Raw genomic sequence first — 15,070 nt, 5'->3', positions numbered from 1 at the left:
AGAACAAGGGTGCCCAAATCCGGTCCTCGAGATCTACCATCCTGCAACTTTTAGATGCAACCCTTCTCAAACACCTGAATCAAATGACTGGCTCGTTACCAGGCCTCTGCAGAGCTGAATGACATGCAGATGATATCTGATTCAAGCGTGTAGATCTCGAGGACCAAACTTGGACACCCCTGAGCTAGAGGCTTTATTAAACTTCTTTGAGTTCTACCTGCTCGCTGAGAGACGCTGCACAAAACACTCTGCCCGACTTTGCTTTTACCGGTTTTATTGGCTTTTAGCTGTTTTAAGTTTGTTTTAAGCCTTTTAACAAACCTTAACTGTACAGTCACACTATTTTTAACCGTAGCTTTTAACATTCCGGTTTTTAAAAAGAATGGTTTTAACCAGAAATCAAAGAAGATTAGAAATGGCTGCATCGGCACTTCCTGATAAAAGCCTGGAAATAACAGACAGCTCACCAATCTGAAAGAAGACATCCGGAAGCTATCCGAGGAACTAAATTTCAAAAACAATCAATTGAATTCCCTGATGGATGTGCCCCACCAGCAGTCGATTCACATAGCGTCACTTAAAGCTGCTCTGCAGGTCACAATGACTTGGGACCCTGCTACCTTGACCCGGCCCTCTTCCAGCTCCACGCTGAAACACTTGCCATCTTGGTCTGAGGTTGTTTGCCATCCCAAGAAAGACTCCAATAGTGCTTGCCTGGTTACATCCAACTGTTTCCAGGTTTTGTCTGACGCTCCACTGCCCGGCTGTGACTCTGTGGCTGCTGGGACTGCCGGTGCGAAATCGATCAGCGCATCGCTGGTTTGGTCCAAGGCGACTGGCACCCGATAGTCATCCCAGGGCTCCTCGAAGCGTCAAAAGCTTTTGAAAGCCGTGGTGAAGACACACGTCGAGACGCGCCCTGGGAGGTTTGGCCAGGAGTACGTCGCTGCTTGAGCTCGATCCTCCCTCTCTTCTCCTGTGTCCACTGCTGCAGGAGCCGATGTCTCTCCTCCCACCACTGCGGAGACCGCCGCATTGTGCTCTGATGCGGTAGGCCGCCCTACCACTACCTACCACTACTGCCGCCTGGTGCTGGCCCTCGTGTGCTCATAGTGGTGGATTCTACTCTCCGTCATGTCCACATGTCCACAGGTGCAGCACATCCTGCCACTCAGGTGCAGTACACACTGACAGACCTACTCGGTCTGGGGGCTGCTGCTGTGGTGATTGCACCTATTCGGGGTGGCTGGGGCCCTGCACTGCAGCCTTTTGGCTGTGATGTGGGCCCCGGTCTGTCCTGATGGTGGTGGTTGCAGCTGTCAGACATGGGTGGACTGGCCCCTGGTGTGGATGGATCCCCATGACACTGATATTGTTTCCTCACAGCAACATCAGGCCGGATGCTTATAATTTTTAGTATTTTATAATAGCATTTAGTTCGAGACAGAAATAAGAAAGTCATGTTTGTTTAGAATAGGGAGGGGGGGCTGCTTGGTGTGTGTGTGTATGTGTGAGTGTGTGCGTATGTGTGTGTGCGTGCGGCTGTGTGAAATACTTTAGTGAGTGTTTCTATTATTATGTATTTCCAATTTGTTTCGTTTTTAATATGCATAAATGTTTTAATCATGTAAAGCACTTTGTGCTGCCTGTGGCATGAAAGGTGCTTTATAAATAAAGTTTGATTTGATTTGATTTGATTTGATTTTTGCCCAGCTTCTATTTGGTTTGCCTGAAATAAGTGACAAAATGGAGCTGAATTAAGCCTGAACAAAAAAGGAAAACACACACGATGGAACAGATCCTCCTTAATGAAGATTTATTTTGTAGTCTATTGTTATTGAGGTTCAAACTGGTCTTTCTGCTTCCTTCAGACTTCCTGTTTTCATTGCTAGCAGTATGACACGTAGAAAAGAGGAAGTTTCATCTAAGACAGCCAGCCTTGCCAAGCCTCATACTTGCTGAATGCTGACAGAGAGCTTGAGAAACCGTGATGGGACACTTAAATAGGTACAGATTGAATAAAATCTGTTTTGGAATTCTAATTATTTTCTCAAGAGCAGTTTACATCTATGCAGAAAGTAAGTAGAAATATTTCCAAGCAGCTGCTGCATCTGTTTGTATCTTAACTTAAACATGTGTATTGGAGGTGTGTTTTGAATTTGTTAGTCATGCATATAATTGTTTCATTTACATTTTCCAAGGAGGTCACAAAGTTTGTTTTAGCTATGGATGCTTTGACTCAAGTGATACTCAACTCGGCATTACTCTGGATGGTGATGAAATCTGCTATGCAGACTTTAAAAAGGGGACCTTTGTTTGGGACAGCAAAGTACCAACAACTATTCGTGCCGAATGGGCTTACAAATATGCAGTGACATGCCGAAGTGTGTGTAAGCAGGATATATCCAGATGGAAACCAGATAAATCAGTTACAAGGGCTAAAGGTAAGGGAAACTTACATTATTAATATTTTTGGTTTCTATTGATTTATACAACAATGACATAAATATAATTAAACCAACAGAAGCTCCAGAAACGATCCTCTATCCCAGAGATAAAGTGATAAAAGATGAAGACAATACCCTCATCTGCTTAAGCAACAACTTTTTTCCTCCTAAAATCAACATCAAGTGGACAAAGAACAATAAAGAAGTAGCAGAGGAAGATCCTTTCATCAATACTATATCTAATCCTGATGGGACGTTTCATGTCTTCTCCTACCTGAACTTTGTTCCAAAACAAGGAGACATCTACACCTGCAGCGTGGAGCACGAAGCACTGGAGGAGCCTCAGACCAGGTTTTGGGGTAAGAAACCTAAAAGAATTTATATTTAAAAACTTGACATGTGAAATTGACCAGAATCTAAAATAACATTGGGAAATGTTTTTAAATTTGAAATATTTTTCTTTTTCTTCTCTAGAGGTTGAAACAGAAGAGATAAGTTGTGGCCCGGCTGTTTTCTGTGGGCTTGGCGTGAGTCTTGGACTTCTTGGAGTTGCTGCAGGAACTTTTTTTTATGTGTATGGACACCAGTATCACTGCATGCAAAACTGTGCTCATTAATCTATCACATCTATATACTACTCTGAATGCATCATCCTTTACTTTTTCTCTTTACTGAGTAAATCTTGACTGGATGTCATTTCCCATTGCAATTTCCCAGTATGGGATAAATAAAGTAAATCTGACAAATAAATTAGGACAAATAAAATTATATTACCTTGGAGGAAAATATGAAATTCTGCTTAATAATTTTCATATCTGCCCTTCGTTGTTAGTTTCCTCTGTGGAAGTACTCGCTGGTTTTCTTTGCTATGTGCCAAGTCCTGATTATTATATGATGTGATAGGTGCATGTATCTGTATCATGTAATATACTTAAAACCACCACTGCAACCAGTTAACCCCGTATTTGGTTTATGTCTGCTCACAGACAGAAAAGACAGCTCTGTCATCTTTATTGTCATGTGATTTATTAATTTTAAAAATGTCAAATTTCTGCAACATATACTGTGCAAGTCTCATACTATGAGCTGGAACCAACACCTTTCAAATGTTTATGTAAATGTTTGGTTTTGTTGTAAAATTGAAGCCATGTAAACTGACTGTAGTGGCATTGATGGTACTAAATATCATTCATCCAAAAAGTGTCACTGACTATTATTATTATTATATGTAGATTTTAAGTATTTTGTCAATAATTGGAATTGTTTTCTTTTACTTTTTCTTAATTTAGTGTGAGATTATCTACATATTTAGATACTCTACATACCATATATTGTACATATAATTATGTATTATGTGTGTGTGTGTGTGTGTGTGTATGTGTATTCTTTTTTATATCACCTGTGTGCTTCTGCTTCCTGTACCTGTACTGTTACAACAAAGCAATTTCCCCATTGAGAGACTAATAAAGGTTTCTTATTCTTATTCTATGTGTTTCTTGATGCTCTTGTTCAGGAAATCAATGGATGGCACATGTATGATTTAAAAAAAAATGAAATCCAAAACAAAGCAAATATTTGATTAAACACAAGCAAAGTATGAATGAATAATGGAATTTATACTTGAGAAAGCTGATTAGAATTACTGCTAGAACTATTATAACTATGATTTGTGTTATGTAAGGAGGATGTTTTAACAGGGCAAAAATGAGAAGGCATACTTTTATTTTGTAAATTGTGATCTGCTTTCATTTCCTCTTATCTAAACAAACATAAACGCTGCACACAGGAGAACCTTTGTTAGTCTGGCTTCCGCCTTGTGAGGAAACATGCACATTCATCATGTGTTTTGTTTGGTTTTCTCTCTTTTCCAACCAGGTGAGTCATATAATTTTTTATTTCAAATGCTTAAGTATAATTTTTAGTTTAAGATGTTATCATAGTAATTACAATTTGATCAATAAATTTCTTTTATTACAGTTTTCACTGATGAAGATTACTATCAGGTCAGTGCATGTTGTTCATACAAGGGGCCGCACTTTGAAGATATAGAGTATACAATTATATTTAGATTTAATAAACATAAAATGATGGAGTACAACAGCACAAGAGGCAACTGGACTGGATTCACACCTTATTCAATAGCAACTTCAAGATATTGGAACAGTGATCCATACGATGCACTTGAAAGAAGACTTCAAAAGGAATTGTTGTGTCATGACAATGCAAACTTTATCCAAAGCCTTGGTAAGATATCTCTATTCATTTTGTTTTATTAAGGAAACACATTTGTCTATAATAGGATTTTAAAATATTGCCATATCATACATTATATAATATTTGTTTAGTTTAAATTAACAGGAATGATGACTCTGATATGCACATTATGCACTCAACTCTGCTTGAATGCTGTCACGACCCCAGGGTCGTAATCCGGCTGGTGATCATTGCCGACAGCTGGGGCTCGTTCAGCCTGAAGAGGCTGGGCCCTGATGTCTCCTCAGACTGGCTAGTTCAGATGTCCATCACTCTCCTTCCCTCTGATTGGTTGGCCTTCAAGCCCATCGCCTTGCAGCTTCCTGGACACCAGGAAATAAAGAGCTGCTGCAGTGTGTAGTCAAGAGGGAGAAGTGGGCTGCACAGGCTGCTTCTCCTCACTTGGGATGAGAGAGAGGCTAATTAGCACAAGTAGCCTCTTCTCTTTGTGTTTGGCTGGATAATGGCTGCGATGTTTTACTGGGTGTTTGTTGTGCTGGTTGGTAGTCTGTTTGAGGTTGGACAGTTTGAGTGTGTGCAGCAGGAGAACTCCTGCCTGCTCGTGTGTTCCCCGTGAGGGAACGGTAGAACAGTCCGTTGAGTTTTGGCCTACCTTGTCTTCTACACTCAGTATTGGTTTAAGCATTGCTATGGTTTCGTTTGTGTTCAGCCATTTTGTTATCTTTGTGTTAAGTATTAGGTTTATGTTGTGTTGGGCTAGATTAGGCTTTTGTTTGTGACGGATGTCACTTAGTTTATGGGAACTGCTGCTCTTTTGTTTGGTTCAGTTTTCACCCCGAGTTATGGACACACCTTTGTTTTACTCGGTGGTTTTTGTACATGGTTTTAGGTTAACCCTTCGGTATTTCTTTTCAGCAGTTTCACTAACCCCAACACTTTACCTTTTTTTGTTCCAGGTTTTATTTGTTGTTTTACATTTATGTCAATAAAATGGGTTGTGTTTGACTTTTACACCTGTCCTCAACGTGCTTTTATGTTGCGCCCTTCCATACCCCTGAGTCGGGTCGTAACAAATGCCATGAAAGCAGTCTCTGAATTTCAGTTTTCCCTGTGAATACAATTACTTTTCAATACTTTTCCCATCAGTCACAGTGCAGTTAATTAAGGATATGCATGTGATTCACAATATAGGAAATCAATATGAGTATATGCACTTTGCAAAATAAATTTATTACTCAGAAACAGCGAGAAATGTATTCATCTTCCAGGAAATCTCTCAACAACCCCCACTGTCAACATTAAGTTAGTGAAGCAGCCCAGCGGTGGACACCCAGCCATGCTTGTATGCAGCGCCTATAACTTCTACCCAAAGCAAGTCAGGATGACGTGGTTGCGAAATAAGCAAGAAGTAATAACAGGAGTTGGTTACTCTGATGTGATGGCTGATGGCGATCTTTATTACCAGATGCATGTATATCTGGAGTACACTCCAACTTCAGGAGAAAACATCACCTGCATGGTTGAACACTTCAGTCTTTCTGAACCAAAAATTGTGGTCTGGGGTAAGTTTGACTCTTTGATGAAATTTAGAAGGAAAAAATGTACAATGTGCAGATGCTTCATAATAATTTTTTGTTTCCTGACTGTTTTAGATAACTCCCTCCCTGCTGAAGCACAAATCCAAATTACTATCGGACTGTGTGGACTCATCTTTGGTTTAATTATTCTGAGCTCTGGATTGATTTACTATAAGAAAAAATCTGCTGCATACATTACATTCTGCCGAGGTGAGGACGTTAAACTAAATACGTTAAACTTGTAATATTGTTTTACATACTACAGTGATAAATAATGTTTCTAACTTCGTTTCAGCAACACAAACATAGATTCCTGTGGAACACACCCCTACAGCTGGAGCAACGAAGCAGCTTTAAAAAAACAACATTATTATGTAATTATGTATTATGTAATTTACTGAGGGAAAAATACGGACGTTTTATAGGGTTTCCATTGAGTAAACTTTTGAACACTGAAGGTAATGATGGTATTTTATTGTGAAGGAAAATTTAAAAAAAATAATTATTTTATTTTTTTTTCATGTTCTTAATTAAGTTTCATTCTGTTCTTCTACTGGTTTTACTAAGTAATTTTTTTTTCATGGTGTCAGCCTGAGCCAGAGATAAGCCGGACACAAATGCAGGTAAGAGTTTAGAGTATTTATTAACGCCGCTAACACAGAAATGACCGTGTGGGTCAAAAGAGACACAAGGAATACAACACAATGTAATAGTCTGTGCAGGGAGTAGAAGTGGGCAGACAACCAGGTGCAGTAACTGATGATGATAGAGAACAGGTGTGATCCAAGATGGCTGAAACTGGTGACTAGTACTCGGGAGAGGTGGAGCGCACCCGAGAGGAAGGAGCAGGCATGACACATGGGGGATTTAGTTCTCACATATATATGTATATATAAACAGCGAAACAAAGTCATGTCTTGACAACAGAAAAAATAAAACTTTAAATTTGACTAAATGATCATAAAGCTCCTATTTTTATTTCTGTCTCTGAAACAGATTTTGCTGCAAATATAGTTTGACAGTTATTGACAAGTTAACAGTTAGTTCAATTTTCAGTTATAAATTACAAAGCCTGAATGCTTTGTAGTCATTGCCACCAAGAGGGTGGACTCATCTTCACCTGTACTGGTGCAACAAAGCAAAATGTCAAATTAAGCCACATCTTTCAGTGTAAAAATTAATGTCTCTAAATCCTAAAATACCCCAGTTTCTAGAGACCATCTTATGGAGACAAAACACTCCCAAAGGCTGCCTTTAAAAAAAAATGAAAAAGGATAGAATAGAAACATTGTTTAAAAAGCCTTAAGTCTTTTTTAATCTTGCATTAAGGAATATTTTGGGAATTTGCAGAGGATTGAGCCACAATCCATCTCAGACAAACTAAGGCTATGACCACATACTAGACCTGTACAGTGTACTGATTTAGCCAATATGTAGCGCACAGCATACAGGATGCAATTTACAGAGGTTCAGTTGTTTGGTTATTCAGGAAGAGATTTAGACTGGTATGCCAAAGACACAATGCAGGGCTGCTAACTTTTCAATAATCCTTGGAGTGAGATTTGGGGGAAACATCCAAAGTTTTGTTGCATACACGGTAACAAGACAAGACTCATTTTGTACAGGTTTAATCACAAGGTATAGCACTCAGGAGTAACAAAATATAAAAAAAAAGGTAGAGAGGTCTTCAAAATACCAACAGAAACTTCAAAATAAAACTGAAATAAACTGATATACAAAAAATAAGGGATAATAAGACAAGACAGAGGAAACTTCACATTAATAAAAATTTCTCAAGACCTGTGTGCCTTGTTGGACTGGCTTTTGGCCATTTTTGGGACCTTAATTATCAGCTGATCCAGGTGGTGAGAAAGTATGAAAATTAATACAGCAAAGGACAAATAAAATAAGAATATCTTAACCTGCTTATAGTAGAACATACAATAGAATAAAACCAGAATAATACCAGTGTTCCTGAGATAACGTTGTTAAAACCTGCTACAGATGATTGATTGTAAACTTAAACCTTATCTGGACGTGATGATGGGCATAATGCTGCTGTCTGAAACTGAGGACCATGTGGTTCATGTTAGTCTTTGCCAATGCTGATGTTACAATGTTAAAGTGGTGCTGAAAGGTTCAGTATATATGATTTTTATGCAATAAGCATTTTACTAGGATACACCAACAAACACGAGTCATGTTTTGAATTGTCCCTCCTGTCTTACTGTAAACTTATTCTACTCTGTATCTTAAAAGATGCAGGCTGTACAGCTTTCTGATTCATCCATCCTTCCATTTTCTATACCACTTAGTCCAGTTCAGGGTTGAGGGGAAGCAGGCAAGAAGCAGGTACGCCTGGACAGGTCGCTAGTCCATCCCAGGGCTACTTTCTGATTCATGTTACTCCTTTATTTTTAATGCACTCAATGAATTAATTCAGTAATAGTTATAAAACAGCCTTTCCCCCTTTTCCAGGTTAGATATTTTATAAGGTATTAAATCTGACTGTTTAATTTTATTCATTTAAAAAATTATGGTAGATTATTTGTTATCAACATTACAGACTTCAGGGTCTGGTGCATTCAGTCTATCAGATAACACAATGTCAGGAGCCTATTCACAATCCTGGAATTACAAGGAGTCCATTGATAACAAAAATCTCATGATTCATCAGTGACTAAAATATGTATAGAAAATGGAAAGATTTTTTATTGCGAGTCGGAAACAACAGAATTTCTGATAGTAATCAATTTGTTGTCCCCAAAGGAATCCTAACATGTTGCCTTGACAACTGCTGCTGATATCAGCTCAAACTTTGTTTTAGTTCTGGTGTTGCTTACCTCTCTTCTCTAAAAAATTAATAAGAAGCTGCCCCTCACTTCAGTTTTTGTTTTCTCTCTCCCTTTTCTGGCATCCAATCTTCACTTTCTTTGGGAAATACGTGACTTTCAAAGGACCCCAACCTGCAGTGGCCCAACTCCACTGCATTTAGGGACAACACAGATCAGAAAGTCATCACAGTTGTTACTGTTAATCATTTGACACTGAGTCGTCGTGGTAAAAACTGTTCAGCTTTGTGTCGACATTTTATCCCTTTCCCAGTCAGAGAGCAGGTACAACACAAAACATGACTCAGTGACATTTACAGTACTGGAGGATAAATTTCAACATAATTTTTTTGAACATTTGTTGGAGCACATTTTTAATCACTTATAATAATATATTTCTGTAAATATAAATAAATGTGAGTAAAGTCTGTCTATATGCTTTTGATTATGCTGGACTTTTAAAGTTTTGAACAAAACATGAAGCCTCAGTTTTAAGATTGCAGAGGGGTTGTACAATTTTGGTTAAAGAGTTATTTAAATAATAGGTTTCAATATGTACAAGTGAATCACACTAAATAATTTTTAAGCCATGGATGGATAAAAGTTTAATAAGTTTTTACGTTGAATTATTTTGTGGTGTTCTACAAGGATCTGTATTGGGATCAAAGTTATTTTTACTTTACATAAATGACATCTGTAATGTATCTAAAATATTAAAATGCACAATGTTTGAAGATAATACAAATTTATTTTGTTCAGGATATGACATAATACAACTGTTAAAGTCGAAAGGTAGTAAAACACGGTTTAATTTGAATAAGCTATCACTTAACGAAACAAGACTAAATTCATGGTTTTTAGAGGTGGTATTGCTCACATGACATTAAGTTGTACTTAAATTGAGTTGAAATTGAACAAGTTTACAAAACAAATTTTTTGGGAGTAATTATTGATCACAAACTATGCTGGAAGCCACATATAGATTACGTCAAATGAAAAAAATCCAAAGCTACTGTAATACATACCTAGCATGTCATATTGTGTTGAATTATGGGGAAACACATATAAAACAAATTTAGAACCAGTTATAAAACTTCAGAAAAAAATTATTAGGATAATAAATAAAACAGGCTATTATGAAGCAACTAATAAACTTTTTATGCGTTGTAACGTCTTAATATTTGGGGATATTGTATTTTCAAAAATGATGGATTGTCTTTCGAGTACTGAATAATAGAGTTCCAGGTTGCTTTAAATAATGTTTTACACTAAGAGAAGGACATATTAATTTAAGAGGACTATTTATGTTTTAGATTTGTAATGTAAGGACAACTGTGAAAAAAAGATGTGTCTCATTTTTGGGGTCAAGTCATAGAACAGATTAAGTCCTGAGCTGAAATTGTCTAACTCTCTGATTTTGTTTAAAATGAGTTTAAAATTTAAAATAATCATTAATTACATGATGATTGTGTAAAAAAATGATTTGTGGATGACTACAAACTGTGTTTATTTAAAGAAATAATTTAAGTTTAAAAGTAATATGTTGCAGGGCCATTGCTGATTAACATTTAATTCACTGGGGGAAGATACTAGGATAGGCATACATAAGCTATGAGTTTCAGCCTAGTTCTTTTTTGGTTTTTGAATAGTATGTAATTGATGTGGTAACATTTGATTGTGTACACCTAACCAAAAAATAAATAAAGAAATAAAGAAAAGAAAGAAAGAAGGAAACTCCTGTTGTTTAAATGTCACAGAAATTTAAATCAGCACCTGGTGTAAACCATTTCCCCATAAACCAGTACTACACATATACAACCAGCTCCACATTTTCTCCCTCTGATAGTACCAGATAGTACCTTGATATTACCTGCCTCTCTGACTCTGACTCCTTCCTAGCAGCACCCATCCTCCTTCTTCTTTAATTTGCCTCAACACCTCTGCTTATGTGTTATGGTAGATTCTCGCCTCAATGGCACATAATTGTAAATGCATACAAAAGTATAATTCCTGTTTCGAACCTGCTGCTGAGCTAAAAAAAGATACAGAAAAGCTGGCATTCTACCCTCTGGAAACACATGGGACAGTTACACACAGACTGACAAGAACAAAGAAAAAATCTCAATTCAGTCAACACTCAATTTCAATCTAGTTTTTGTTAATTAAACAGCAGAAAGAGTTGACACTGGTGGTAAAGTGGTGGTCAACAATGGTTGTAAAAGAAAAAAAATACGCAGCCCAACTTTCTTGTGTTTATAGGTCAACAAAAAAAAAAATGTAAAAATTATAGTGCTAAACTGGGTTTCATCTCAAAACCCATTCAAACAACTATGTGGGGAGGAAAAAGAAATGGGAAAAAAAAGCTTATATTTGCAGCAGTCATTCCTGAGTGATGGCTGTGTGCCCTCCACCTCCACTTCTTTGTGGTGCATGCTTCAGATGTGTGCATCCTTACAAAATCTTCTGTTGCTGACTCGTTATATTCCATCTGCATGAATAGAAAAAACAAAATGATTAGAAACATGGAAAGGCAAACATATGTTGCTGTGACATCCACTAGCAATACTGATATAATACAATACCATCCCAGCAAATGTTAAGATAGTCATGGTAGACATTTGGCACTGTTTCCTCAGTTGCTGCAAGGATGCTTTTACAGTGAGGGTTCCGTCCTCTCATTTCCTGTATAGCTCCGCTCCAGCTCACTTGACGCAGCTGCTGCGCACCGCCGCGCATCTCTGGAAGGATCTGTTAAAAGAAAACTAAAAAAGACGAGGGGACGTGCTGGCGGATATGATTAATTAAAAACGGATTAATGAGGAACATGCCGCAGAAAAGACTCAACTCTGCTCTTCATCTCATGCGGCCACAACACATACCTTGAAGCTGAGAGTGGGACTTGTTTAGGAGTTAACCTTGTTTTTTTGTTTTTTTGTTTTTTTTTTTGCTTCTGAGATATCCGAGAGGAAAATGGGTGCCTGAGAAATAGGCTGCACAACTGGTAACTACTACTCGCGGTGGGGTTGTTTCATGATTTGGGAGACCCTCTTCTACTTAAGGAGCGGGTTGCGCAGAGAAGCTTGGACACTGCGGAACGATTGCTGGAGGTGTTGTGATAAAGAAGTGAAGAAGGAATTTGGTGATTTTGTTTTCTACTCTTTCATACTATTTTATTTTATTTATTTATTTATTTATTTATAACTGATTGTTGTGAAGTTGGCAGTGATGTGTCTGCACAGTATTTTGCACCAAGGCAACTACAGCAGAGTTGTAGTCCTGCAGCCACCGCCGGGTGGAGCTGTTGTTGCCTCATTTTGCTGCTGGTTTGTGCAACACAGAAGTAGAAGCATTTAAGCGGTAACAGAAGCAGCAGAGGGAGTTATGTGTTTGTTGGTAGTGAAGAACATTTATCTTAGTTAGCTTGGAAATTTGGATTGTATAGAATTATGAAAAATAACACACAAAGTCCTCTGTTCTCAACTCCTTTACTCTAATTTCTTTATTGTTTACACCATATATAAGGAATGAATGAATTTTTGGTGCTACATATGTTTTTATAGTATATTCTTTATTTTCCTTTTTTCTGAAGCCACTGAAATGGAATTTTGTTTTATTGTTCTCTGTAATTGCTGAATGACAATAAAAAGACAGCTCACCGATACATCAGTTTTGGGGGAATTTCCTAAATGCACACAATATAGGCTCAGGCAGTCCAAACGGTGTCAAGTTAACCACATGATCTTTCAAAAAAATTAAAGTAAAATAGGGCCACAAAGAGTCACCAAATGGCCAGTTTTTGAGTTAGTATATAAAGAAACCTGTAACAATTTTTAGGATTGCATGTACTTAATGTTCTGATAAGCTGCTTTGTCTCATTGTCCATGCTGTCATGATATAAAAGCTAAGCACAAATATTCTTATTCTGCAGGATGGGACAGGACGTTTTTGCATTTGAAATCCACATGAGATCAAATCTGCCCTAATCCTTGATGGTTAATGTGACATGTCTTAAAACTGGCAGGTATAGAGCCATCAATGTAGCATCGTAAGAAACAGAGGAAGAGTTACAAGCTGGAAAAAACAAGCAGCCAGAAATGGCTCTGCCCCGTAGCAACACTAATGATCTGATAAACACGGAGCGTCAACACTTTTCTTTTTATAGCCAAGAGCAGAGAGCTAAATTAAGAGTAGTTGTGCTGGAGCTGTTGGTCAGGTGTCTGGAGGTTGTGAGTACATAGGTGACTAATGGACAGGTGAGAAATAAAACAAGTCCTTCCCGTGTCACCATGGCACAGAGAAATTGTCTCCACATGTGAATCAGTTATGCCTAAATATTATTGACTGGAACTCAGCACATAAAGTGCATGTTTATTCAACTGAAGACATGCAGCCAACAGAAAGTAAGATATTTGTTGTACATACAGAAATAAACATTTAGAACTTATTTGGGATTTTGTTAAAATAAGGAATGTTTCTTTTGTTTCATGTTTGTCTTGATCCATTTTGTGACTTAATGGCTGGATACTTTTATTTTATACTGAGAAATAGTGAAAAACAATAACTGGTGAAAACAGAATTTTGATTTCTACCTTGAAAACATAGACTGTAGTCTTCAGATGCATCTTCAAGCAACATTAGTCTTGTGGGTTCATGAGAATGGAAACAAAATTCTGAGAGAAAATTAAATTTATGTTGGATAGAATAATTATAAAAAGAAATGAAAAAAAAAACTTTATGGAAAATCAAAAAACTACTTCTAGGTCATTGTGATAGAACTATATGGTGCAGTTAAATGGACAAAATGACCAGGTTCACTCAGAAGTCAGAAGTAGATATTGGCTATTTTCTTGCCAAGTCAGTTACTGAACTGACCAATCAGGACGTGATGCCTGATTTCCTGGTAAAAACTATGGTAAAAAATAGTGTTGTCTCAAACAACACCTGGGGGGTGTGTCATGCGGTGCATGTTGGGCGGGGCCACTTAGGTAGCCTGGCTCCCGGCACATTGCGTTCACTGCCCCTCAATTTTAATTGCAAAAAACACACACTTCATAAACAGTCAGGAGCAGGTAGGGAGAGGGTAATGGGGACCTCTCACACTGCTGTTCCCCCTGGGTGTGGCCAGGGGCGAGCGGGGGACGGTGGTTGCCCCAGGGGCCGGGATACGGGGTGGCTGCGCTAGTTGGCTGCTAGCTTTGTGGGTGCTGGGTCGGGTGTGTGTGTGTGTGTATGTGTGGGCTTGGGGCTCACTGTCCTCTGGCGGGGCATGGTGGGTGGGTTATGTGTGACATGACTGTGTGATAGTGAGTGCTTGTGGGTACGGCACAGGGGAGGGTGTGAGTGTGGGGCTATATGGGGTGGAGATTGGAGTAAGTGGAGGGTGTGCGGAAGGAGTCGATGGCACCCTGGTTCCCGGGGTGTGCAGCTGGAACATTGGGGTGTGTGCTGGCCTACGCCTGGTGTTTGTCTGAGGGGGCCTGGTTCTCCTGGGCATGGTGCGGGACCTCTGCCTATGGGGGGTGGGGGGGCCGCCTCTGGGCTCCTGGGGCCCTGGGTCCTTCGCTCGGGCCGCCCTGGATGGCTGGTCACTGGCGGGGCCGGCGGCTGCTGGGGCTCTCCTCTGGTGCCCTTCCGGTGGGGCTGGAGTCGTCTTCGGGGTGGGGTAGCTTGGGTTAGTGCTCTGGAGCTGCTGCTGAGGGCCCGGGTCTCTGGGCTGCCCTGGTCTGACTCTGACTTCCGTAGAGCCGTGGTCACATTTGCATGATCTCACTCACCACTCTTCATCACTGATCACTCCTTATTCCTCATTCCATTCCAATTGTCCAGTGGGTTTTTATACTAAGAGATAATTTATCTTTTTTTTCCTGTGAGTTTGTATCTGGTTATTGTTGTGCTACTTTCATGATATGTCTTTTTGATTTGGTTATTATTTAAAAACTCTTAATGACTAGCAGCTCTGTTTTTTTTGTAAAATTTGTAGGAAATTTTCTGGTGTGTTCAT

The 15,070-nt window shown here is 38.8% G+C and overlaps 2 protein-coding genes across 3 annotated transcripts in view; both read left to right on the top strand.

The window, feature by feature from the left end:
* The first annotated feature begins 1,874 nt into the window (after positions 1-1,874).
* On the top strand, positions 1,875-3,917 carry LOC121653438 (H-2 class II histocompatibility antigen, A-Q alpha chain-like). Its single transcript, XM_042006923.1, has 4 exons — positions 1,875-2,078; positions 2,202-2,444; positions 2,525-2,806; positions 2,922-3,917. Exons 1-4 carry the CDS (start codon positions 1,991-1,993, stop codon positions 3,062-3,064), a joined length of 756 nt encoding a protein of 251 aa, XP_041862857.1. The 5' UTR covers positions 1,875-1,990; the 3' UTR covers positions 3,065-3,917.
* Positions 3,918-4,253: 336 nt separating this feature from the next.
* LOC121653371 (rano class II histocompatibility antigen, A beta chain-like) overlaps positions 4,254-15,070 on the top strand; it is a 168,287-nt gene continuing 157,470 nt past the window's right edge. The window contains exons 1-5 of one of the 2 annotated variants that reach the window (XM_042006825.1): positions 4,254-4,322; positions 4,425-4,691; positions 5,930-6,223; positions 6,314-6,448; positions 6,534-10,768. In XM_042006825.1, the coding sequence (XP_041862759.1) occupies positions 4,274-4,322; positions 4,425-4,691; positions 5,930-6,223; positions 6,314-6,448; positions 6,534-6,547 (759 nt within the window). In that variant the 5' untranslated portion in view covers positions 4,254-4,273 and the 3' untranslated portion in view covers positions 6,548-10,768. Of the gene's footprint in view, positions 4,323-4,424; positions 4,692-5,929; positions 6,224-6,313; positions 6,449-6,533; positions 10,769-15,070 lie in introns of those variants that run through there. The other variant, XM_042006807.1, reaches the window with a different exon arrangement.

The sequence above is a fragment of the Melanotaenia boesemani genome, chromosome 2 (assembly GCF_017639745.1).
Source record: "Melanotaenia boesemani isolate fMelBoe1 chromosome 2, fMelBoe1.pri, whole genome shotgun sequence".
Taxonomy (NCBI): domain Eukaryota; kingdom Metazoa; phylum Chordata; class Actinopteri; order Atheriniformes; family Melanotaeniidae; genus Melanotaenia; species Melanotaenia boesemani.
The sequence above is the reverse complement of the archived record's forward strand: the minus strand, read 5'-3'. Positions and strand labels throughout refer to the sequence as shown.